At 44.5% G+C, this 26420-nt stretch overlaps 1 protein-coding gene across 2 annotated transcripts in view; it reads right to left on the bottom strand.

Moving 5' to 3' along the window:
- Wwp2 (WW domain containing E3 ubiquitin protein ligase 2) overlaps window positions 1-26420 on the bottom strand; it is a 121227-nt gene that overhangs the window by 80372 nt on the left and 14435 nt on the right. For both annotated transcript variants that reach the window (XM_076915844.1, XM_034522285.2), the window contains exons 2-4: window positions 25231-25315; window positions 21028-21175; window positions 20612-20733 (exon numbers count right to left, since the gene is read on the bottom strand). In XM_076915844.1, coding sequence (XP_076771959.1) covers window positions 20612-20733; window positions 21028-21175; window positions 25231-25300 — 340 coding nt within the window. In that variant the 5' untranslated portion in view covers window positions 25301-25315. The remainder of the gene's footprint in view (window positions 1-20611; window positions 20734-21027; window positions 21176-25230; window positions 25316-26420) is intronic.

Raw genomic sequence — 26420 nt, 5'->3', positions numbered from 1 at the left:
CTCCTTCCACCTGTACATGGCTTCCAGGGATCAAGCCCGGGGTATGAGGCTTGCACAGAGAGCCTGCTTACTCACTGAGCCATCCCGTCAGCCCTTAGCTATCCTTTATACTTTTGTGTTTTTGACTGGGCTTCACTAATTTTCAATCTTCCTGTAGGTCAGCATGTTAAGACGCTATCTATATGTTAACCTAGAACACAATCTTACATACATACGGTTTTTTAAAGGTTCAAAGTACATCAATTACGTAGTATGAAAGCTCTCTTCTTTTTCCTAACTACAAAGTCAGGACCTGCTAGCAGCTGTGAGCTACCAATTCCTGACTACAAAGAAGTTCCTTTCCCCCTTTGACTTGGATTTTCCCATATGCTATCTGAATATGCACTAATAAGTATGGTGGATACATAGGCTGTGGAAGTTGTCTTCCTTATGCCAACAAAGGGGGAAACTATAGAGTGAAACTCTCATGGCAAACTAGAAGAATGTGATCCCATTACAAACTCCAGAGTCCTGGCATAGACACCTTCACTTCAGTACTGTTACTATCACAGATAATTATCACACATATTCCTGTGAATCCCAGTGGCTAGCACAGAGTCCTTTGTCATCACTCTCTGACAATTAGAAGTGTATGGCCAGGGAGAGATGACTTAGCACTTGCTGCTCTTGCAAAGGCCCAGGTTCCATTCCTAGCATCCACATGGTGGCTCACACCATCTATAACATTCCCCACTTCTGGACTTCTTAGACACCAGGCAACACATGTGTATGTACATACAGGTTCACCCCTAGTGCTGGAGATAGAAGCCAGGACCTCTTGTCTAAGATGCTAAGGGTACACTAACAATGAGCTATATCCCCAGCCCTGGACACACAGCACTTTCAAAAGAAAAAAGGCTTTCTTTTTCATCCTCATGGGGAATGCAGATATAAGAATATACCTAGAAATCTGAAGAGAGGGAGGGAGGGAGGGAGGGAGGGAGGGAGGGAGGGAGGGAGGGAGGGAGGGAGGGAAGGAGAACACCAAAGTAGGGTAGTTCTAGGGTAGACCAAATGTTTGAGGGCTGAGCGCCTCAAGGCTAATGAAGAAGGGCTGGATTTGGCCTTAACAGAGCGGCTGGGTAGGGCCAGCCACCTTCTTGCCTCCCTCTGTCCCAAATCCCACAGGCCCAGCAGAAAAAGTGAAAACAAGCAGAGCATTCATTAGCAGGCTAGTGTTCACTCTGCATGTAACTGTGAGATGCTGTGTACAGAGAAACTGAACCAGGGCAAATTCCAGACGGGCAGAGTCAATGGTCTTTTGCAGCTCCTCATAACTCAGACACACATGGGCTGGCAGCTCCCGACTGAAAGAGAGCACCCTTTCACATCCCCTTCACAGCACAGGAAGCCAGAGGCTGCCTGGGTTTACCGTTATGAGGTTTCTCTGGCTCCCAACTGTAACGGTACCTAACAAATGAAGTTTTTCCTACCTCACTGGAATTAGGCTGTAAACACCAGAATTCTTGTGAAGAATACCAAGGTTGATTCTGCTTCACTCCATATTCCCTGGGCCCCCAGCAGCCAAACCTCGGTGTCCTCCCGGGAGTAAGAAAGGCTCCAGCTTGGCCTTGCTGCCTCCTTTGTGCTGCTGCAGGGAGTCTAGCTTCCTCATAGCTAATTACAATCCGAGTCTGCTGAGGGCTTCATGAAAAGGGACTCATTGTACAAAACCAACTTATAAATGCTTCTTTTCTTCTCTTCTTTTCTTTGAAACAGGGTTTCATGTAGAACAGGCTGGCCAAGGACTCACTATGTAGCTGAGATGGACCTTGAACTTTTGATGTGACCTCTAATTCACCCAGTTTTATGCAGTCCTGGGGACAACACCCAGGGCTTCCAGCATGCCAGACAAGAATTACCACAGCCCATTAATGCCAGAGACCTGTGAGGTGAGAGACTGTCAGAACTCAAAGGGAGGGAACTTAGATAGAATACCCTACACTTACAAGCACTTATTGAAGACACAGTAGCAGGGCACACGGTGCCTGTCAGACCCTGCTAGAAGCTAGGAGCTTGCTTATGCTGGAGAAAGAAAACAGATACAGCCTCTCCCTCTAGGGCCTCCCCTTTGCAAGCTCCTGGAAGAAAAACCAGTGACCAAACAACAGAGATGTAGAGTGGCTTCCGTGTGACAAAGTTTCATGAATGGCTTGTACGATGTCACGAATAGCATGTTACTGGAGGCCTGGTGGAAGTGTCAAGAAACATACAGGATGACAGTTCAACTCAATGGTGACCTGAAGTTTCACACAGCAGGTCAGGTGGGAATGGGTATGAGGAAGATGTGCAAAGGCCCTGGGGCACGATGAACTAGACACATTCAAGGAGCTTAGCAGAGGTGAATGGGGTTGGACTGGTACGTGATTCAAACGAGGCAAAGGGCCACCAGAGCCAATACTGTAGTGCTTTATGGGACGGCCTTTTACTAGGTCTGGTTTGGGGTTTGGTTTTCACTATCTTAAGTACGACAGGATGGTACTTATAGGAATTATAATTTTTCTATGTGACAAAATCAACTTTGTGTTTTCAAAACTCATTCTGGTTGCAGTGCAGAAACCAATCCAGAGGGGAGTAAAGGCAGAGGAAAGAAGGTCACAGATAAAATGATCCCAGCACATGGTGAGGCACAAAAGAGTGGGAGTTCAAGGTCATCCTCAGCTACTTAGTAAGTTTGGGCCAAGTCTGAGCTATAGGAGACCCTTAAAAAAAAAAAAAAAAAAAAAAAAAAAAAGAGGTGGGTGGGCAGTAGCTAGAGAGATGGCTTAGTAGTTAAGAACATTTACTATTCTTCCAGAGGACCCAAGTTCAATTCCCAGCACTCACTTCAAGACGCTCACAACAGCTTGTAACTTTGGCTCCAAGGGATCCAACACCCTCTTCTGGCCTTTTCCATATGTACAAAACCCACACACAGACATATATACATCATTTATAAAATGATAATAAAATAAAGGAAAATCTAGAAGTGGTCAGGCCTGCCAAAGTAAATACCAAGAGAACTGTGAAACAGATTACAAAGTGGGGTTAGCATGAGGAGGGAGGGTCCCCAAGCCCACACCTGGGCCTCTCACTAAATTACTGTGGCTCTACACCTTGGAACATGGAACAATGAGGGAGTTTCACTTCTCAGGAGGAGGCAGTAACATTAGGTTTGGACATTATGGTGGCCATGTCAAGGTGTTCTGACATATCCACAAGAACTACTGAGGCCTCAGAAATATGGACGTGGTGGTGCTCAGAAATAAGGACATGGTGGGGCTCAGGGCAGAGGCAGAGGCTGGAAACTGAAATCTGTGGGTCACCCACACACTGTGGGCATGGAGAGAAGGGGGTCTAAATATGAGCACTGCAGAGGACCAACAAGACAAACCTTCACATTTAATAGTCAAATGTTGTCACAAGGACCAATGGCACAATCAGAGAGGAATCCTGGCAGGACAGAAATCACAGTCTCCAAAGCAGGAAGAGGGGCCATCCTTCAAGTCCATGCAGACCCCCAGGCTCTCTATCTCCCCCTCCCCAAGCCCCTGACCCCATGTCTGTCCCCATCTCCCCAGAACTACCTGGTTGTCACAGTCATCCATCTAACAAGGCACAGTTTCCTGAAGAGAAGATCCCCTTAAAACACAGCCTTCATTTGTCCTGGCAAATCTGTCAAGCCGAAACCTGTTTTACATATTGGTAGATATTTAGGGGAATGAATACAGGCCGGGAAAAGCAGGAAAGCCAGGTATTCAGAAAGAGCGGCTCCATCAGTTACTGCAGCTGCCGCACGGGCTCCTCTGCCCTAGGGAGGGAAAGTCCTCCTCACATCATTAATCTCCATGTAGCCTGGGCCAATTTTCACAGATCATCCATTCCCCGTGCCCTCAGGGAACCTCAGCCATCACCCTCCTCTCCCTGTTCCCCAGGCAGGACCAAAGCCATGTTTATACACACGGGACTGAGACAAGCTTGCATTGAACAAAAATCCTTAAAAAGGTTCAAAGCATAGCAAAAGCAGGATACCTCCTAAAACAATTTATTTTTATGGTTAAAATTCTGCTGTTAAGACATTTTTCTTTTTAAAAGCTGAGTTTTTAAAACTTACGATTTCAAAAGCATAAAACATTGTAACATTGTACTCCGATTAGGTTTTGGATTAATGAGTGCAAAGGTGTAGGTGACATGGACACTCCACCAATGAAACATCAATATTTAAAGACAAATTTAATAGAATGACTCTCATGCCTGCCGTGTAAAAGCAAGTATGTATCGGGGAAAAGAACAGCTCATTTCCAATCACGGTCTTATTCCCTGTCACCACTGCAGGGCCACCATCTGAAGAGCGCCAAAGCTTGTCAGTGTGGGGTGTGGGCGCCAGGCTACGGTGTGCTGTGACTCAGGCCCACATAGAAAGGCTTGCACCATTAGTCAGCACGGCCTAGGCGTCTTCTTTAGACCCTTAAGTCTAGGAGGGGTGCAGTGCATTCTGCCTCCTTCATCGTTCACCCTCTGAACTCTACAGGCACATTCAGCACTCAAAGGAAGGTGTCCTGTGAATGGTAGTAAACAAACTTCCCACCCCTCCATCTCCAGGTAAGCCTTATGAGCCTAAGAAAGCACCCTGGAAAGAAAAGGTGAGGTGAGCTTCCTCACACACATGCAGGTCCAACGGTGAGGGCTTTCTTAAGCCTAAGGAAGAAACGAAGGAAAACATCTTGTTTTCTTTTGTTTGAGACAGGATCTCAATAGATAGCTCTCACTGGTATAAAGACCAGGAACTTGACTAGGAGACCAGGCTAGCCTCAAATTTATCCTCCTTCCTCTGGTTTCCACACACAGCCTGGAAGAAACAGCTTAGCTACTGACTACAGGCGTTAATGCCAAAGCTGCCCTATACCTGCAAAAGAGGGAAGACGACGCCACCTTGACTAGCATTCAGTTCATCCTCTCCAGAAGGGGAAAGCCCTTTGCCACATACACATTCCCTTGGAGCTGACAGACACCAGTGCCCACTCCTCACAAAACACTGAGCAGCAGCCGGCAGTAGTACTGAAGCCCCACCCAGCACAAGGATGCTGAACAGAAGGCTTTTTCTTCTTCCTTCAGTTGAGGCTCCACAAAGCAGTCTCTCAGCCAGTAACATTGAAAGCAGGTTTGTTTGAACAACGTTTGCAGGGCCTGTGTTTACTTTTTAAGACTCTCGTTAAAAGGACTTTTCTTTCCAACAGCTCATGGTTGACACCAAAGCCACAAAACAGACCCAGCCTGGACTTGAGAGGATCGGGGTGGGGGATGCCACAGGGAGGGAGCTGCTTTTGGCTTCTTTGGGAATTCCTTGAGGTTCTGGCTTGGGCATATCTGCCTGAGGTGCAGGAGGATGGAAGGCAACACACAGGGAGCTTTTCAGAGACCATTAACAGTCGGTTTAGCCCCCAGAGCCTGGCATCTGGTGCCAATCAAGAGAAAGCAGAAACTCATGTCAATGCAACTGGGTAAGGGAGAAATGAAACAAAGGCTTCCATTTGGGGCTCAGGGTACAATCCACCTATGGTCCCAGAGTGGGCACGAGCACCAACCGTCCTGCCTCTCTGCTTCAGGGATATGTGTGCATGTGTGTGTGTGTGTGCATGTGTGTACTTGTGTGTGCATGTGTGTACATGTGTGGTAGCACAGGGTGATCACAGCAAACAAGGTGAACAAAACATAAAACGCATACCCCTAAGGATCTGACATTGGGCTCCCCATGGGAAGCAGACTCAGGCTTCCCATGGAATCTCTACGAGCTCCATGTGAGTTCCAGCCAAGGGCTGTATAGTGAGACTGTGTCTCAAAATAAATAAAATCATTGAGTTGTACACTCTTTTGTTTTTTTTTTCATTAATTACTTCTTTATTTTTTAGGTACATGGGTGTTTTGCTTCATGTATGTCAGTGCACCACACGCATGCCTGGTGCCTGCATGGTCAGAGGAGGAGGTTAGCAGTCTTAGCATTAGAGTTACGATGGCTGCCAGCCAACATCTGGTACTGGGAATTGAAACCAGGTTCCATGAGAAACCTGCTGGTATTCTTAACCACTGAGTCATCTCTCCAGTCCCTCATTTTCCTTTTTTGCTTTTTAAGCTAAGGTAGTCCATGGCTGGCCTGGAACTCACTGCGTACAGCATTTTGCTCTCCATGCTGTGGAGCTTCCTGTGCTAGGTAGCACATACATGCTTGCTTACACTTCAGGGGGCTGACTAGGAATAAACACTGTGTTGTGCTGTCATGAGGAGAGACCCAGACTACAAATCATACACACACAGAAGGTATGTAAAGCCACGAGGCCATGAAAGGAAGGGCAGAAAGGGAAATGGGACTAAGCGGACTCGGAGTATCTTAGTGTCTCAAGACCAGCAAGGAGAATTAGGAAAGGTCTGTGAGTCAGAGTGACCAGAGAGACAGACTGGAGAAGTTGCTATCTACCAAGCTGAGTAACACAGACAGAGTACTACAGAGGAATCAATGCGCAGTGTCCATTTGTGAGACAAGTGAGCTGACCTTGAGAGCCACCTCCGGGTCTAGCAGTGTGGAAGCCCCTAGCAACCGTAGCCCAGCAAGTACAGCAGAATAATGTTGACAGGAATCTAACTGGCAGCTCCTAAGAAGAAAAGGCAAAGCTGGGCCTGCTGCCCAAGGCTGTGGTGACATCCCCAGCACAAGATATACAAGAGAAGGAGGGAAGAAAGAGGTGTCATGGCTGCAAACCCCACTTATCCCAGGATCAGGAACTGAAGGTCTGCATGGCTATACAGCAGCTTGAAGTCAACCTGAGCTACATGAGGCCCTAACAGACATCGAAAACAAACTAAGTCACTGCTGCCTAACAAACCAGCCAAGATTAAACAACTGATAATACCCAGTCATTTAAGTCAGAGGAAAACAGACAAATGTGCACACTCACAAGTGAGCCCAGACTTGACAGCAGACCCTGGCAGCTGGGACAAAGGACATGAACCACACTTGCCCTTGACCCAGCAATCACATGCCTAGGGATTTATCCCCAAAATAAAAATGGATAGAAGTACAAAGATATCTTTGAAAGAATTTAACTACCACAACAAAAATCCATTAGGCCATGGTTAAACCGCGGGTGCATGCATACAGAACAAAACAAAACAAAAAGCCCTAAACCAGTTATGGTGACCCACACCTATGAGTCTGTCACTCAAGAGGCAGAGACAGAAAAAAATCACTGCAACTTTGAAGTCAACCTGGTCTACAAAGCCAATCTTGACTATCTACATAGTGAGACCCTACCTCAAAAACACAAAACCAAACTGCTACTATAACCATTTCAACTTATCTCATTCCACTGCAGGTTGAAGGGATGGGGATGGGATGGGAGACTGGGGATGGGATGGGAGACTGGGGTCGGGGGGAAGCACTTGCTGCTCTGCTACAGAAAGACCTGAGTTCAATGTCCAGCACCTATGTCAGGCAGCTCACAACCACCTGTGACTCAGCTCCAGGGGATATAATGCCCTCTGCAGGCCTCCATTGGCACTACTAGCACATACGTCACACACACACACACACACACACACACATATAATGAAGCCACACTCCAGATTTTGAGCCTGATCCCTTTCCCTGACTAGTGAGATGCAGTACAGTCTACTCTTATCTACAGCTGTTGAGTGGAGAAGGGAGAGCAAGGCTCCCAAGCAGCAGGCTGTAGGCCCTGCTTATGTGCTAGGATGCTCAATGGGTCTGGGACATTAAATTCAAGTTCAGTTTAGATAATCTTAGCCAGAGAAAGGTTTACCCTGGTATCATCTCTTAAGTTGAAAATTAACTATGTATGGATCCACTTATAGCTACATTTTCTAAATAATATAAACAGAATTCAACGCAGTATCTAACATATTGAATTAAGCATTCATGATTATAACATAATGAGAAGATAAATGAATACTTTTAATTTTGAAGCCTATATTGCTTTCTAACTTTCAATTTTTTTCCTTTTGTTATTTTTTTTTCATTTTATGTGCTTGAGTATTTTGCTTCCACACTGCACACATACCTGGTGTCTGCAGAGAATAAACAAGGGTGTTAGATCCCCTACAACTGGGGTTATAAATGGTTATAAACTGCCATGTGGGTACGGAGAACAAAACTTGGGTCCTCTGGAAGAGCAATACTTTAACTACTGACCCATCACTCTAGGCCCTGTTTTTCATTTTTAATCTTAGAAAGATCCACATATAATATACATTTTATTTATACTGCTTTTGTGAACTTGAGGACTGTTAGTGACACCTAATCTCAAGAGAAAAGGGCTCTGGATCTAGTATTGCCATGACCTTTCTTTCCATGAGTTAGAAACACTTGGTCTCAGTGGCTTACCAGGTTCACAAACATAACTAACTGGTTGTGCAGGACTGGTTTATGTCTCTCTACCATGAGGCCTGCTCAAGGCACTGGAGCTCACAGCGTTTAGTGTCCCAGGCATGGCCTCTCCAGCTCCACACACCTCACTCTCCCTTTCACCCAGCTCCTTCCAGGTAAAAGAACTGAACGGTTTTACAAATTTAAATTTAAAACTCTGTGTAACAGAGCAGCAACCTTGCACATTTCTCCCTCCTCTCTATCTGAATCTGCCTTCACGGTTCAGGAGTCTGATTTACCTCTAAGTTGGAAGTAGGGAAAACAGCAGTCTGTTTACTTTACAATAAATGCATGCACTGTCTGCCAGGCACCGCAGCCCACCCACCAGAAGCCTCCATGCTCGGAAGCCTGGGAGGAGGCTAAGCTTCTGACTGGCTAGTCTGTTCTCTGGAGGTAAAGCCTGGTGACAAACTTCTGCTTATACGATGTTTAAATAAACAGGGAGTTGTTTGCTTTCTTTTTTTTCTGATCTGAGAAACACACATGGGGGAAAGAAAAGAGCTACACATAAGTGAGCAAGAGCAAGGAGCTTTACAAAGCTCTCTTCAGCAGGCACTGCAGCATGCGTGTGGCAAGTCTCAAACTGCCTCCTTCGCATTATAGATCCAAGGGAATGAACAAACCACACAGATGATGCTGAGAGCCAGGCTTCTCATCTGGAGAGGAGGAATATTACAAAGAAGCCTGTCAGTTCCAACTGGAATTAGAGGGCCCAGTGTGAATTCATGGTGTTTAGTACAGAAGCATAGAGATAGTTGCACACCTGTATGCACATATTCACATATAGAAACCATATCAGAGAGCTGAGGAGACAGCTCACTGGATAAAAGTGCTTGCCACTCAGGGTATAAACCTAAGTTCAAATACCCAGAACCCACATAAAAAGGATGACATGTAGAACAGGTATCTGTAATCCCCGAATACCTATGGAGAGAAAGGCGCATCCCCAGAAATTCATGGGCCTGCTAACCTGGTATATGCAGCAAAATAACAGAGCCCCTGTTTCAAACAGGTAGATGGTAAGAACAGACACCTAAGGTTGTCATCTGACCTCATGTACACACACACCTGCATGCTTGCTCTCTATGTATGCACAAAGGGATATTTTTTGGTTTCTGTTTGAGACAGAGTTTCACTTTGTAGACCAGGCTGACCTCAAACTCACAGAGATCCAATGGTCTCAACCTCCCAAGTTCTGGGAGTAAAGGTGTATACCACTGCAGTAGCTATTTTAAGACTATTTATTATTTAAAGAAAAAAAAGAAACCTGTCAGAACCAGGCATGATAGCATGAAGCACAATAGGCTTTAACCTTAGCTACTTGAAAGACTGAGGAAGGTCAGAAAGTCCAAGCCCTGCCTGGGTTATAACGCAAATCCAAGACCAACCTGGGCAACTTAAATCAGATCTTGTTTCCAGATGACAAATATAAAAAAGGGCTGGGCTGTAGTGCAGAGGTAAATCCTTCAGATAGCATATGTGAGGCTCTAGAATGAATCCCATTCCTGGGGAGAAGGGGAAAGAGTGCTGGCAGGATGATAGCTCAGCAGGTGAAGACACTGCCAAGCCTGAGGTGTGAGTAACCTCAGTCCCTCAGACACACATGGTGAGAGAGCAGAAGCCTACAAAATGCCCTCTAACTTCCACACAAGTCAACATGAACATTCACACAGAGGGAATAAACAATCAGAGAAGTAAATAAATGTTCATTTTTTTAATAAAAAAGAAAGGAAGGAAGGAAGGAAGGAAGGGAGGGAGGGAGGGAGGGAGGGAGCGAGGGAGGGAGGGAGGGAGGGAAGGAGGGAGGAAGGGAGGAAGGGAGGGAGAAAGGGAGGGAGGGAGGGAGGAAGCAGTACTTAAAAGCACTGGCTGCTCTTCCAGAGGTCCTGAGTTCCCAGCAATCACATGGTGACTCACGACCATCGGATCTGATGTGCTCTTCTGTCATGCTCAAGCAGATATACGTGTGGACAGAGCATTCATATGCATAAAATACATAAATAATTTTTAAAAAGAAAAGAAAAAAGTTCCTTCCAGACAACCAGAGAATTCAGTTCCCAGACCCTAAGTCAGGCAACTCCCAGCTGCTCCTTAACTCCAGCCCCAAGGGATACAACATCCTTTTCTGACCTGAGAGAACCAGCACAAGGGGCATGCACTTACAGACACATACATACATACACATAGGCAAAATAATAACAATAATCTTAGAAAAAAACCAAAGCCTCCCTGGACAAGGTGGCACATACCTGTAATCCTAGCATTCAGGAGGCAGAGGTAGGAGGATCTCTAAGAGTTTGAAGCTAACCTAGTCTACAGAATGAGTTCCAGGACACCCAGGGCTATATAGTGAGACCCTGTCTCAAAAATAAACAAACAAAAAAATTAAAAAAGAAAAAAACCACTGAAGAACTAGAAAGGTTCTTGAGAACACTGTGAGGGCCATGTCGTCTGAGCCCAATCCTCTGTCTGATGAGAGCTCTGAGACACGGGGGACCCAGAAAAGATCACCATAGCTGGGGCTGCCCCAGAACAAAGTCCACTGAGTAACAAACCCACTGCACATGGTGCTGTGAGGTCATTGTCTGACATTATTTTCACAACCAGTTAGCTTTAACAGTTCTTAAAGTGGAGCTTAGAGCCAAAGCTGGTTTCTTAACAGGACTACTGGATACCACTCCCAGTTCTATTCTGCAGTCTGCCTGACCTGAGAATTTCCTTTTTTATAGGATGTACTGGTCCCAGGAGCATGCTTTAAAAATCCCTGGGTTGAGCCTGGTGGTACACACCTGTCATCCCAGCACTTGAAAAGATGAGGTCAAAGGATCATACAAATTCCAGACCAGTCCAGGCTGCACAGTGAGCTCACAGCCAACCTAAACTAAAGAGTAAAGCATGTCTGAAGAAACCAACCAACCAACAAACAAGAACTGGCCTGGACCTACTAGTGCTTACCTGTAACTCACACTGTAGTGAGTAGGAACAGAAAAGAAAGAGTGTAAGGCCACCATGGGCTATGTGAGACTCTCATGAGAACAACAACAAAAAGAAAGAAACAAGGACTGGGTGGAGCTCAGGGCCGAAGTGCTGGCCTGGTGTGTACAAAGCCCTGGATCCCAGCCTCAGCCCAGGAATGAAGCAGCGGTTACTGATCCAATGCCATTTCTTTCCTGGTATTTATTTATCTGCTCCTTTATTGAGACAGAGAACTTGCTATGAAGCCAAGGTGTGTCAGCAGGCCACTTTATGAGGTGCTAGGGACTGAACCCTCATGTGCTAGGTAAACACTACCAACTCAGCTATATCCAAGCCTCTATTCTGATTTTCATTTTTGATTTAAAATATTTTTTACTTTATTTTATATGTATATGTTTTGCCTGTATATATGTCTGTGTGCCACATGTACAAAATGTCCAGGGAGTGCAGAAAAGTGTGACAGACACCCTGAGATTTCAGTTACAGAAGGTTGTGAGCTACATACTGGTGCTGGGAACTGAACCCAGGTCCTCTGGAAGAGTAGCCAGCACTCTTAACCACTGAACCAGTTCTGCTCTGCCTTTTCTCATTTTAAAGAAATCAGTTTTATGATAAAGTGAATGTTACTGTTTCTGGATTTGAGTGTGAGTTTTTTGTTCTGTTTGTTTTGGCTTTTTTGAGTCAGGCTCTCATTGTATAACCTTAGCTGGCATAGAATGTACCATATAGACAAAGGTCAAACTTGAAGTGATCCTCCTGCCTCTGCCTTTATTGTGCTGCAATTATAGGCATGTGCCACCATGCCTGTCCCACAGTTATATATAAGCAAAAATATGGGGTGGAGATATGTCAAAAGGACACCAAAGGGGCCATCAAAACAGCTCAGCGGGTAAAGTACTTGCCACACAAGCCTGACAAGCTAGAAGTCAATCCCTGGAACCCAGAAGGTGTAAAAAGAGAACCAACTCCCTTAAGCTGTCTGCTGAGCTGCATACATTCTCTGTGACCAGACTGCATGAATACACTTACAAATATACACACAATAAAAACAAATAAATTTAGGGGGAAATGCATGCTATATTTATAGATCAGTGTTAGAAGCTTACTTAGCATGCATAAGGCCAAGAGTTCTATCTCCAGTACTGCGGGGAGGGGGGGGGGGAATGGATGGAGGAAATCAATATGCAAGCCAAGTAAGCCAAGTATAATCCCATCCCTGTAATAGCTGGTTATCTTATCATTATCATGTATCATGCACTTTAACCCAGGTTAAAGAAGAAGGATCAGCTTAAGTCTTCCTCAGCTATATAATAAGTTGGAGGACAACCTGGGCTATAGGAGACCCTATCTCAAAACAAAACAAAACAAAACAAGAAGTTAAGAATTTAGCTCAGTGCTTACTTAGCAAAGTACTAGGCTCAGTCCCAGCACTGGGGGTAGGGTGGCAGTGGGGGATCAATACACAAGCTCAGGAGTGAGCTTCTAGATCAGAGAAGCACCTTTGCTCAGGTCCTTTCTGCAACTATATCCAGGTCAATATCCCTAGGGAAAGTCAGCAAGCCTGACCACACAAAACCACAGGTCTTGAGGGAAAAACCCTCCATCACAGTATCCCTTACCAAGGGAAGGAATAAAACAGTCAGCTGAGTTGCCCTGTTAACTTGCAAGATCACCTAGGAAACACAGATTACATAGAAAAAGTAATGACACCTATGGAGCAAAGGAACACCAGGTAGAGCAGTCACTGTCCATCAGGTCCTTTCCTGAGAAAAGCTATCACAGAAAGACCAGGCAAGAAGGAGGAATAACCTAGCATACTGTGACCCACTTACCTTATATAGCTGCACTAACACTTAAGACACTGTTTTGCAAGCACCTTAACCCACAACTCCACCGTGGGAGCTGCTGACAAAATGGCCCATGGCAAGAACAGCATTCAGAAGCCACATTTTCCAAAGCTTTGGCAGTTACCCTCAGACAACCACAGGATTGTCTTCCATTCAAGCAAGAAGTCTCCATAGGAGGAAGGTTTCCCATCTCTAGGAACCAACGCTCTGCATCTCTGGGAAGAATGTTTCAGTGAAAACAGCCACTATAACCACCCTTTACTAAGATCTGACATGTGAGGGCATCATTGTTAGCAAGCATTTAATCCAGGTAAGGAGCAAGTCCATGGGGGTTAATGGCCAATGCCAGAGAGCTGGTGGAAGTGGAATTCAAACTGTTAGTTTGGCTTCAAGATCTACATGATAGTAATCACTTGTTGAAATAGAAAGCCTTATGAAACATGACCAGAATATCATACAGGCATACCCTGCTGCTGTCACTCAAGAGGCCTTGTTTCTCTAAGAAGAGGCCGCTGCTGCCCTGTCATGACCCACATTTCCTGAGTCTCTTCTGATGGGCTCACTGCCCAGCCAGCTACACACACAATGTGCTACATACAGCTCATGCAACAACAAGCAATGGTGAAGAGCTGAAGCCGATGGCTAGCATGCACGAGACCCTGGGTTTGATCCAGCACCACCAAAAAATAAAGGAGGGGAGAGGAGGAAAGGGGAGGGGAGGGAAGGGAAGGGGAAGGTTGGAGATGAAAAACTCAGTGGTAGTATATTTACCTAGTTTGTAAGAGAAGCCTTGAGTGAATTCCCAGTAAAGGGGCAAGGAAAAAAAGTTATATAGAACAGTTTAAACATGCCAGCAAGCCAGAGGGAGAGGGAAAGTTGGGAAAAACTTTCAAGTAAAAAATAAAATAAAATAAAATAAATTTTTTAAAAAAATTTTTAAAAATATACAAATACACATTTGTAAAATATAAAACTGCTGTTTAAAATCCTTATACTAATAAACAGTAAGATTTCATGAATTGATTTTCTCAGAAAAAAAATGAGTTAATAAAACTGACTCAAGATGAATCGGGAAAGTTGAATAAACCAATAATTGCAGGGGGGTCATGCAGACTAAAGAAGTCATCAAAGAATTGTTCAAATGAAGATGCCAGGCCTTGTTGGTTTTATGGCTGGGCTCTTCCTGCACTCCTGGAACAGAAAATTCCCAAGTTGCCATCTGTTCCCAAAGCTGGAGGCTGCTTCATTCACTTTAGAAAATCAGCCTCGAAGCCAGGCACCAGAAGCTCATGCCTATAATGCCAGCCCTCAGGGGACTGGGGCAAAGGGATTGCTGCAATTCTAAGACCAGCCTGGGGTACAGAATAAGCTGGGTCTCAGTGTGAGACCCTGTTTTTAAAAACAATTAATAAGAATCATTTTAAGAATAGCTTAGCTTTAAAAAAAAAAAAAAGACAGAACCATAGATGTTACAAGAATATTAATGGAAATTCCTAAACAGACTGTTAATAAGGGAATTGAACCAAAATCTCAAGGAATAACCTTTAGCACTTAAATATAGTCTAGAAAGTTAATATAGTAAATTATAAAAGAAAATCACAGTCCAGTGTAGTACTGCATGCACACACACACAAACTATTTAAATGAAGGAGGCAAATAAGGCTTCTGAGATGGCTCAGCAGTTAAGAACACTTTGATGGAGCTGGAGAGATGGCTCAAAGGTTAAGAGCACTGACTACTCTTCCAGAGGACCTGAGTTCAATTCCCAGCAACCACATGGTGGCTCACAACCATGGGATCTGGGATCTGATACCCCCTTCTTTCATGCAGGTGTACATGAGGATAGAACACTCATATACATTAAATAAATAAGTGAGTAAACAAAAAGAAGACTTTGATGGTCTTGCAGAGGACTAGAGCTGGTTTTCAGCACTCACATCAGACAGCGCACAGCTTCCTGTAACTCTGGTTCCTGGGATCGAATGTCATCTTCTGGCATCTAAGAGCACCCACACCCATGTACACACACACACACACACACACACACACAAACATATTCCCACGGACACACAAATAAAAAATATTTTATTCCCTTTTTATTTTTATGTTTTCTATGATTTCCTATAGCCTAGGCTGTCCTTGAACTGAACCTCCTGCTTCTATCTCCTGAATGCTGAGATTACACACGTGTATCACCAACCACATCCAGCTAGTGAAAAATGCTAATAATTATTAAATAAAGGCAAAATTTCTTTTGAAGTTCTAGTACAGTGGTTCTAAACTTGTGGGTTGTGACCCTTTTGGGATCAACCGATCCTTTCACATCAGATCTCCTGCATATCAAGTTATCTACATTACTTTCATAACAGTAGCAAAATTACAGCTATGAAGTAGCAACGAAATAATTTATGGTTGCAGGTCACTTCAACAGGAGAAACTATTATTAAAGAGTCACATTAGGAATGTTGAGTACCACTGCTCACTTCTGTTAGTGTTTAAGAGAAAAACTTTAGGGCAAGCAAGCCTTAAATCTCAGTAGCTGCTAAAGGGAAGAACTAGAAAAGACTCATGCCTTGTGAGTCTTTGTTGAGCATGTGCAGGGTCTGAGAAAGTTATTACGTTTAACCAAGGAGGCTGTCAAACAGCTGTATGGCGGAAGGGAAGGGAACGCTTCAGAGAAAAAGTCCACTGGATAGAGAAAGCATGTTTAGGCTTCTGGGGCGGATCCAAAAGAAAAGGCAATAAAACAAAAACAAAAAATGGAAAAGTTGCACTTTTCTGACTTAGAACTTAGAAAAATAGGCAACTGCAAAAGCCAAAGCACGGTTCATTCTCAGTAGGCAGCAAGTAAGCAAGCAAGAAAGTAATTAAATAAAATCTGCTGCAGACAAATATACAAAAGAAACAAGCCACAAAGACAGCAGTTCTGGGATAGCCAGGGCTACCCAGAAACCCTCTCTCTCAATATGTAGGCAGGAAGGCACACAGGCAGGCAGGCAGACAGACAGACATCTACCCCATGCCACAGTACAATATAAATCAGCCATCCTGCCATTGCTGATGCCATTGCTGATGCCAGGATAAACTGATACAATGTTTTGGCAACATATGTCCAGAATCTTGAAAATTGTTTAAATTTAGCCAACTCATGTTCAGTAAATTATCCTGAGTCAACGTACAGCAATGAGCACTGAGATACATGAATGTGCCAAACACTGAGAAATATCCAAGCACAACCTTAACTTTCACACAGCTGCACGACAGAGCTATCAAAATTTGGATTTTAGGAAAATAATTACAGATACTCCAGTGACACCTCCATGAGGCCAGTAGATATGGGAAACAGTAAAAAAGCCCCTCAAAAGTGAAGACCAAGGCCAGAGACGAAGCTAAGCGGAGCATGGAATCAGTCTCTAGCATCAGTATAAATCACACAGAATTACCCATGGCTGCACACATAACCAAATGAACTGAAGGCAGGCTAGCGGCACAGGACTTAGGAACTGGGGCAGGAAAACGATCATGAAGAAAAGGCCAGCCTGGGCTACAGGGTGAGCTTCTGTCTTATGAAAACAGTCTTTCAAAAGATTTATTTTTGAGTGTTTTGCCTGCATATATGCATGCACATCTCATGCATGCCTGGCCAGAAGCTGAGGCCAGAAGAGGACATTGGATCCCCAAGAACTGTAGTGACAATTGTGAGCCACCATGTGAGTGCTAGGAACCTAATCTAGGTTCTCTGAAAGAACAGCAAGTGTCTTAACTGCTGAGTCATCTCTGCAGCCTCTAAACATTATTTTAAAGAGGACAAATACAGGGGGCTGGAGACATGACTCAGCAGTTAAGTATGCACAGTGTTCTTGCAGAGGACCTGAGTTTAGCTCCCAGCAGCCACAAGTGGCTCACAACTGCCTGTAACTCAAGCCCTGTTCTGGTTTCTGCAGGCACCTGCATTCTTATACACATAGTCACACACAGACACACATGGAATTAAAAAATAAAATAGAATAAATATAAATAAGGACAAATACCATGCCTCCACTTACATACAGTACCTACAGTGTAAGATAAAAAGAGAACTCTGGTTGCTAGGGAGAATGTGACTTGTTTAGTAAGGATAAACTTTTGGTTTTACAAGATGCACAGGGTTCTGGGGATGGTTGGCACAGTGGGAAAGTACATGACATCACTGAACCATAACTAAAAAAGTTAAGATGAGAAATATGCATTTTATCACAATTAAAAAGAAATAAGGGGTTGAAGAGACGGCTCAGCAGTTAAGAACACTCATTGCTCTCCCAGAGGACTCAGGTTCTAAGTTCCAGCACCCACAGGGCAGCTCATAGCTGCCTGTAACTCCAGGTCTAGGTTATCAGATGCCTTCCTCTGACCTCTGAAAGCTCCGGTACATACATGGTACATATATGTACACTCAAGCACACACATGTTCAAAATCAACCGAACTTTTAAAAGAAAATAAAAGGCATGGAAAACCAAGAGTCTGAGATCAGCCTGGGTTTCATAGGGAAGCCACATTCCAGAAAAGCAAGACATAAATAAACATATATATTAACATACCTTAAAGAGTTAAATGAATGCTGCAAAGCATATAGGAACACCTACATGACCTGCCTTGTGGGTGGTAAGATCTGAACCCAGGGGTGGTAGTTTGAATAAAAATGGCTACCATAGGCTCATAGGAAACGGCACTACTAGAAGATATGGCCTTGGAGTAGGGTGGCCCTGTTAGACTAGGTGTGGCAATGTTGGAGGAACTGGGGGCAGGCTTAGAGGTCTCAATGCTCAAGCCAGGCCCAGTGTGTCTCAGTCTCTTCCTGCTGCCTGAAGATCAGGATATAGAACTCTAAGCTCCTTCTCTAGCACCATGTCTGCCTGAGTGCCAGCCACCATGCTTCCTGACAGGACAATAATGGACTAAACCTCTGAAGATGAAAGCCAGCCCCTATTAAATGTTTGCCTTTATAAGAGTTGTGGTCATGGTGTCTCTTCACAGCAATGGAAACCCTAAGTAAAACACCAGGTCCTCTTCAAGAACAACAAATGCTTTTAACCATTAAGCCATTTCACCAGCCATATCGGGGTTTTTTTGTTTGTTTTATTTTGTTTTGGTTTTTTTTGGTTTTTGAGACACCAGTCTGGCCTCAAACTTAGAGACTCACCTGCCTCTGCCACCACTGTTTAGCATAATTATTTTTATAACCATAAGGTGAAGGACAGGGTTCACAAGATGGCTCTGTGGGTAAAAACACTTGCTCTACAAGCCTGGAAACCTAAGTTCAATCCCATGTAAAGTTGGAAGGAGAAAAGTGACTCCACAAAATTGTCTTCTAACTTCTATACATGAACTGTGGCACACACACACACACACACACACACACACACAAATAATAAATAAAATACACTTTTAAAGCAGTCTAAAAATGGAGTATGCTGTTGGCCCTGTGAGTACAGCTCCATGGTAGAGCATCTGCCTAGCGTGCCTGTGTTCCTGGTTCTATGTCAGCACCACAGAAAATAAACTAGAATCCACCCAAAGTCTGCTGCCTGCACAGATGAGAAACAAGGGAAGGTTGCTTCACTGCCACTGCACAGTTCTTAAAGATTTGTGGCTTTTTAAAAGCTTTAATTATGTGTGTTTGTTTGTACGTACATGTGAGTGTGGGTACAGAACCCAGAGGAGCGTACTGGATTCTCTAGAGCTGCCCAACATAAGCGCTAGGAACTGAATCCAGATCCTCTGCCTCCAAGTGCTAAGATTAAAGGTATGCCCCACCATGCCCAGAGTCTGGTGCTATATCTTAAAGTGAGAATGTCCACAAGTATATTTCACAACCTTTAAATCACAAAAAGCAGACTAAAGACTGGAAAAATAAAAGACCAAATCAGAAGCCAAGCACAATACTGCCCAGCTCTTAATTGTACTTGGGTGGCGGAAGGAGGAGAAGGAATTCAAGGTCCATTCCCTGCTGCACAGAGTATGAGGTTAGCCTGGGCTACAAAAAACCCAGTGAAAAAAAGTGGTGGAAAGCCTGGGGAATATCTCAGCTGGCAAAGTACTTGCCACATAGTTATGAAGACCCAATTAACTCTCCAGCACCCACATAAAAAGCCAGGCATGGTGCACATACCTACAATGCCCACCCTGGGGAGCTAAAAACCGGAGGATCTCGGGAGCTTGCTGGCCAGGAGCCTAACACACTTGGTGAGCTCCAGGTCTCAAAAAAACAAAGAAATAGCCGGGCAGTGGTGGCGCACACCTTTAATCCCAGCACTTGGGAGGCAGAGGCAGGTGGATTTCTGAGTTCGAGGCCAGCCTGGTCTACAGAGTGAGTTCCAGGACAGCCAGGGCTACACAGAGAAACCCTGTCTCAAAAACAAAAACAAAAACAAAGACATAGCTGACGGCACCTGAGAAATGACACTTGCACCTGAGAAATGACTTCTGGGGACCACATGTATGTATACATATAAGCGTACACATACCACATACACAAAAAGGGCCAACTTAAGTGTCAAAACAACTAAAACAGAGGCATGTCCCATGGTCCTTCACCATGTTGCTGTATGTCCAGCAGAAAGGAACTGAGCACAGAAGGAGCTAAGCCCTCCCAAGTATCCCAGAAGGAGGACAGGCTCTGAAGGAAAGGCCTCAAGCTGTACCTAGGCCTCAGCACTCCCCACCCCCGGTCTCACTTAGGCTAGGTTCAATTTCAAAAAATATTTTCTCCATAGTAGGAGAAAAAGGAGCCTTTCTTTCTACGGCAGTTGGCTGCCACATCTGGTACTGCTCTGAATAGAGGCTTTATGAGGAAGGGTCTATAGCCTGCAGGCATGGGTTATGCCACTGGCCATAAACAGCAAGGAACAGACCTGAGGATTTATATGTCCAGCCAGCAGAGGTGCCCAAGATAATTTAGATGGAGCTGCTGTCACATCCCTAGGAGACACATGGCACCTTCTCTATTCCTATCCCCAACCCAGAACTCACACACATACATGCACAGGCACATGCACATGCACACACGCACATAGCTCCTTTGTTCTGTTCCAGGGCTCAGACAAGAAAAGCACTGATTTCAGCTGGAGGTATTCAACATATAGTCTGTTTCCTAAGTGAGAAAGTGGGTAGGACAGCCTACATCCCTGAGAAAGAATTAGGGGACACAGCCCTGCATCCTATAGCCCTGGACCAAGCATGATGAACTCTGCCTTCCTCAAACTCCATAGATGGTCTCTAAGGGACAGAGCGACTGTGGTCAATCCCAGGACTGGCTGCCATTATCCTCCCTGACTAGAGGTGAATCATACATACTTTTGCCGCCATTGTTCTTCAGGACACTGGAGAGGTTGATAGAGGCAGTGCCCAGTAGTTCATTCCTCAAGGTATGACAGCTCCAGACCTTCAGATCTAAATGACTCTGGGCTGTGACATTCCTGGAAAACAAATAAGTGATTCATCACAGTCCCGCAGATGAGCCAGTCACCCCTTTAACATGAACAAACTGCTAAAAGCTACACTGCTGACATCTTACAGGGGACAAAACAGGAAGGCAGTACATACACACCTCACATGCTGGCCTGTAACCCCGAGCTAATAATGAGTGCTCTGTGAGCTCAGTGACATACAAACACCTAAAAAGGAGCACCATGGGGGCCAAGGGCAGTAGAGTCTGCCACCCCAGACTTCCCTCTCCCCCGCCTCCTGCATTCTAACAGTGACACCCTTACAGAACAATGATTTCATTCCAGAGAAGCTCGGAGCTCCCAATGCGCTTCCCAGTTTTCTTGGTCTCACTGGGGAGTCCGTCCACTGCCACCTCCACATAGGAGTTGATTCTGGGCTGGCGGTTGTGCACCTTGGGCTTCGCTGACACCACTGGATGAGACAGAAAGAAAAGGCGGATGAGTTAAAGAACTCGCATATGCCCCTTGGGGCAGATGGTCTGGCTCCTTTTGGTTATTTCTTTTTAAAAAAAGATCTTTTATTTTGTTTGTTTTGCTTTGTCCTCTTTAAAAAAAAAAAAAAAAAAAAAAAAACTTTTGAAAAATTACATGATGATAGCTCTGTCAGGACAGTGTTGGCTGTGAATGCCTGACAACCTCATTTTCATCCCCAGCTCCCACATAAAAGGCCAGTGCCTGAGTAATGACACCCAAGGTTGACCACTGACCAAAACATCATGTGCACACAAACACACACATCCAAAATAAATGTTTTAGAACAAAAACTAAAAAGGGGTATAAACAAAACAAAGAAGAAACAAAAAGCATCAATGTACAAACCAGTCTGAACTATAAAGGGAGAAAGATCACTCCCAACTCAAAAGCACATGAGCTAGAAAGTGCTTTGCCCACTGGCCTGCATCCCAGTTCCCTCAAATCAGCGTTTAAATGACTGTCACCAAGTCCGCTGTGTTACAGTATGGGAAATGCAGCTCCGCACAGCGCAGCAGCTGAGCCTCCTTTAAGGCCTGAGAGCACCGGGTTCTGGAAGCCCTCAGAGACTCTTGCTGCCTCTGAGTATCTCCATTTGGCCACACTGCCGAGTGGAGTGCCGTTTCCTCACTTTTGGCAAACCAGCTTTTAAAAAGTAGCCTAAAGCTAATCAGTCACTAAGACTCAACCAGGAGTTTCTCCAGACACTGCTAGGCACACCTGCGGAGCCCACGACCCATGAAGCGGGAACATACTGTCTCCCTGACTGGACCCAGGAGGAAACAGGCTCGAGAAGCTAGCTCACTAAGGCTGGGATGGGGACACATACCTCCAATCCCAGCAACTGAGGAAGAACAGGAGGAGTGCTGCAAGTTCAAGGCCAGCCTGGTCTACATGAGGCATTCCAGGCTGGACAGAGCTACTCTCAAAAATCAAAACCAAAAAGCCAGGCACAGTCACTCACACTGTAATCCCCCTGACTCAAGAGGCTGAGGTAAGAGACTCATCTTAAGTTCAAAAGTACACCCTGAACTACAGCAAGGGTTCTAGGTCAGCCTGGGCCAGAGTGTATGGGAGTGGGGAGGCTCACTTCTCCAGTTATATAAGAAGGAGCTATAACCAGCATGTGCCCCAGCAACCTGACTCCATCCCAGCTGTACACCATTCCTGGGCTCTGTTATCTCCTCTGCTGCTTTTCTTCGTGTAGCAGTAAGGCTTTACATACTCCATGATGGTCTGCCACCTGTACTGCTTGTTCTGTTTACAGCCTTCATATGTGTGTGTGTGTGTGTGTGTGTGTGTGTCTCTCTCTCTTTCTCTCTCTCTCTCTCTCTCTCTCTCTCTCTCTCCCTCTCTGTGTGTGTGTCTCTGTCTCTCTCTCCCCCTCTCTTTCTTTTCTTCCACTCTCCTTTTGGTTTAGTTTGGTTTCTTTCTTGGTTTTAAATAGCAGCATCTTACTGTACAACACAGGCTGACCTGACTTCTGTCTGTCTCTCCGTACTGAGATTGCAGGTGTACGTCACTATTCCTAGCACACAGCAGCACTGGTCACAGTCATTTATCACCCACAAACTGGAAAAAAAAAAAAAAAAAAAAAAAGAAAGAAAGAAAAAGAAAAGAAAAATCTATGGAACATAGAGCCAACAAACATCATCTTCCATGGGACACCTAGCCCATAGCATTCACAATTCACAGTGGGAATCCCAGGTAGATCAGAGGGAACACGTTTACGTGCTGTCCACCCTGTACCCAAATCAGAGGACATAACTGATGTTCCTCACCCTCAACAACAAGACTAACCTCCCCTGAGGTCCCTTTTATTGAGGAAGTTAAGCTCCTTCCCAGATCCTTTAGGGAAGTGACAAGTCCTACAAAGGTCTACAACTTGACAAAGGTCAGTCACCCACTGGGTTCTTTGAAGCAATAACTACTCCAAAACCCAAAAGCTATAGTAGGGAGAAATCAAGAAACAAAACAAAATAAAATATCTAAAAAAAAGAAAGAAAGAAAACAAAAAACATTTGGGGCTAAGAGTCAAGCAACAGGGATGGGGGCTGAGAATAAAGGTTTGTCACAGACATAAAACCTAATGGAAAATGTACAGCTTTGCACGTACATCAAGGCTAACTGACGCCATCTAGTGGTAAGATGAAACACTGCACACCTAACTTTAAAAACAGGAACATGTTTCAATCAGTCCTAGACAATCTCCTTAAAATCAACATGTTCCTGCCAGGCCTGATGAAATACACCTTTAGTTCTGGAATGCAGGAGGCAGGGTCATGTGGATTTCTGTGAGTTCAAAGCCACTGTGGTCTACACAGTGAGTTTCAGGCTAGCTCAGCAGAACTATATAGTGAGACCTTGTAGATAGCTCAGTGGTTATGAAGAACACTTGTCACTCTTGTAAAGAACCTGAATCCAGCCCCTAGCACCCACAAAAAAGCTCACAACCATCTGTAGCTCCAGTTCCAGGAACTGATGCTGTCTTCCAGTCTCCTCAGGTACCATTCATGCATATAATAAACATACATACATGCAGGAAAACACTCATATCTATAAAATAAAAATAAATCTTAGGAAGAAAATTAAATTCAAATTCTTTACTTCACATCTGGGCCATCTACGTTTCAGGGAGCCAAACGAACGTCTCTAAAATCAGAGTTAGTAAAAGGCAGTTCTGAAGCAGAAACCAACTCTCCCCCAAGTCAATTCTCTCAGTTCTCAGGACAGGCTTTTCCTTTTGTTCTGATCTGGTTTTAGTTTGGATTTTTGTACTATAGTTTTTTTCCATGGTTTGGTTTGGTTTGGTTGGTTTGTTAGATGGTAGGTTTCATTTGAGACAGGGTCTCATGTATCTCGAGCTGGCCTCTAACTGTCTACATAGCTAAGAATGACTTTGAACTTCTAATCTGCCTCATCTCTGGAGTTCTGGGATTATAGGCACACCATAACACCCAGTTTATTCAGTAGAACTCAACCCAGTCCTACTTCGTGCATGCTAGACAAACTCTAACAACTAAGCTACACTACCCAAAGCAAACTGGCAAAAATCTGAGGCCTTAGGATCAATCCTCAAGTACCTTTAATATAAATATGCAGGTATTAAGCAATGACAAGCTAAAAGAAAATAATAAGGGGGGGCGGGGAGACACAGATGTGAGGAACTTAGCAGGGAGTGGGGAAGGCCTCACTGAAGGGTGACTTCTGCGTGAAGACGGAAGCAAGCTAAAAGTATTTCACTGAGAGACAGCAAGGGCAAAGACCCAGAGGCAGAGGCCTGCCAGGTGAGTTCAGCATACACCAAGAGGCCAGAATGACTCAGGCGTAATGAATGCAGAGGGAAGAGGACACAGAGAAAACAGCACTCATCACCTTTGACTCTGAAATGCAGAGATGTGGCTAACATTTTAACAAGACTACTGGTTGCTGTGTAACCACGGCATCAAGGAAGAAGACAAAGACCAGAATCAGAAAGGCAGGTCTAAAGAGCTTACTCTAGAACAGAGTGCTAGTGTCTGGGTGGCAGCAGGACTGGGATGAGTGCTGAATACTAGATGGCGACTTCACTACCAGGCCAGCATGAGCGATAAGAAGTGAGGAACACAGTTCCAGACAACATGGGCACTTGCTGTGTTCACTCTTGGAATGACAGTCAGGCTACTGAATACTGGGAGTTCCACGGAAGGTCTAGGCCACAGACACCAACCAGAGAGTGACCTTTTACTGATGGCATTTAAAGCTATGAGGCTGGGTGGGACCATCTAGAGCATTAACGTACAGAGGCAGAGCCCTGGGCACAAAGGAATCAACCATCTCAGACCATTTTAGCCAAAAGTTCTATTTTTCCCACATCCCCATTATTTGCCTTGTGTTCCAAAAACTCTAGTTATAATGTGATAATTTTCTAAGACAAATGCTACATTTCTAAACTATTTCAGAACACCTGACTCTCCAGACAGATGTGCCTCAAAGACTTCATACAATGACACTCACCTTTCAGGGTAAGCTGGGATTTCTCAAAAGGCAGGGCCACTCCTGCCCGGCTGGAGCTGGCAGATGCCATATCATCACAATGGAACTGCGAAGGAAGCAGAGTGGCAGGGTTAGTCAGCAGTGAGGAAGAAACTAAAAAACTCAACCCAAAGAGCTGGAGAAATGGCTCCGTTCTTAAAAACACTTGTGACCCTCGCAGAGGACCTGGGTTCAATTCCCAGCACCCACACAGTGCTTTATAACCATTTGTAACTCCAGTTCTAAGGATCTAATATCTTCTTCTCAACTCCAAGGACATCAGGCACACATGTGGAATACAGACATAGATGCAGGCAAAATATTCATCCACATAAAATGAAATCTTAAAAATTAAAAAGAAAACATCAATCCCAGAACAGGTATGATAATTCATGCCTGCAATCTGTATGACAACACAAGTTTATAATCCCAGTGCTTGCAAGGTGGAGGCCGTAGACAGGCAAGGTCATTCTCAGCTGTACAGTGAGTTCAAGACCAGCACAGTCTACATAGTGAGTTCCAGGACAACCAGGACTACATAAAGACAGCTTGTCCCCAAAAATATAAACAAACAAACAACTAAGCCAGCTTTTTTCTCAGTCATTGAACCTAAAGATCTGATTGAACATTTTTCCAGTGATCCCAAATGGCTAATAAAGCCATGCAAAGATGCCTGATACCACCTGACAGGCATCTGTCACTCATGGGGTCAAAAGCAGAAGTTCACCTAAAACAGAATTCTTATACTCAAATGTGATCCTTGGGTCATCATCAGGTTTCATTTAGAAAATAACTAGTTCTTTGAGCTGTGTGGGTACTAGAATATCCTTATTAGAATAACCCAGTTCATTATACAACATAAAAATTCACATTTGTCAATGTGATCGGTGACCTCAGCAGACAGGCCTCCAAACAGCAGAAAGCTGTCAAGCCTGTCGCGGTAGAGTGGCCCAAAATCCTAATTTTCTTGTAAGAACAATTTTGTTACTGGCAACAAATACTGTCAGTTGTTTTTCTTAAGAGTGTCGGGTTTGCTTCATTCAGTTCAAAGAAAATGTCTGTCAATTTCTCAAATCTAGTAACTTCGATTTGTTTCTCAGTTGTTTTCTGAAGGTAAAATCGTATTTCACAGGGGAAAAAGAACAATTCTGCTCTAGATTCAAGAACTGCTC

The sequence above is a fragment of the Arvicanthis niloticus genome, chromosome 18 (assembly GCF_011762505.2).
Source record: "Arvicanthis niloticus isolate mArvNil1 chromosome 18, mArvNil1.pat.X, whole genome shotgun sequence".
Lineage (NCBI taxonomy): Eukaryota > Metazoa > Chordata > Mammalia > Rodentia > Muridae > Arvicanthis > Arvicanthis niloticus.
The sequence above is the reverse complement of the archived record's forward strand: the minus strand, read 5'-3'. Positions and strand labels throughout refer to the sequence as shown.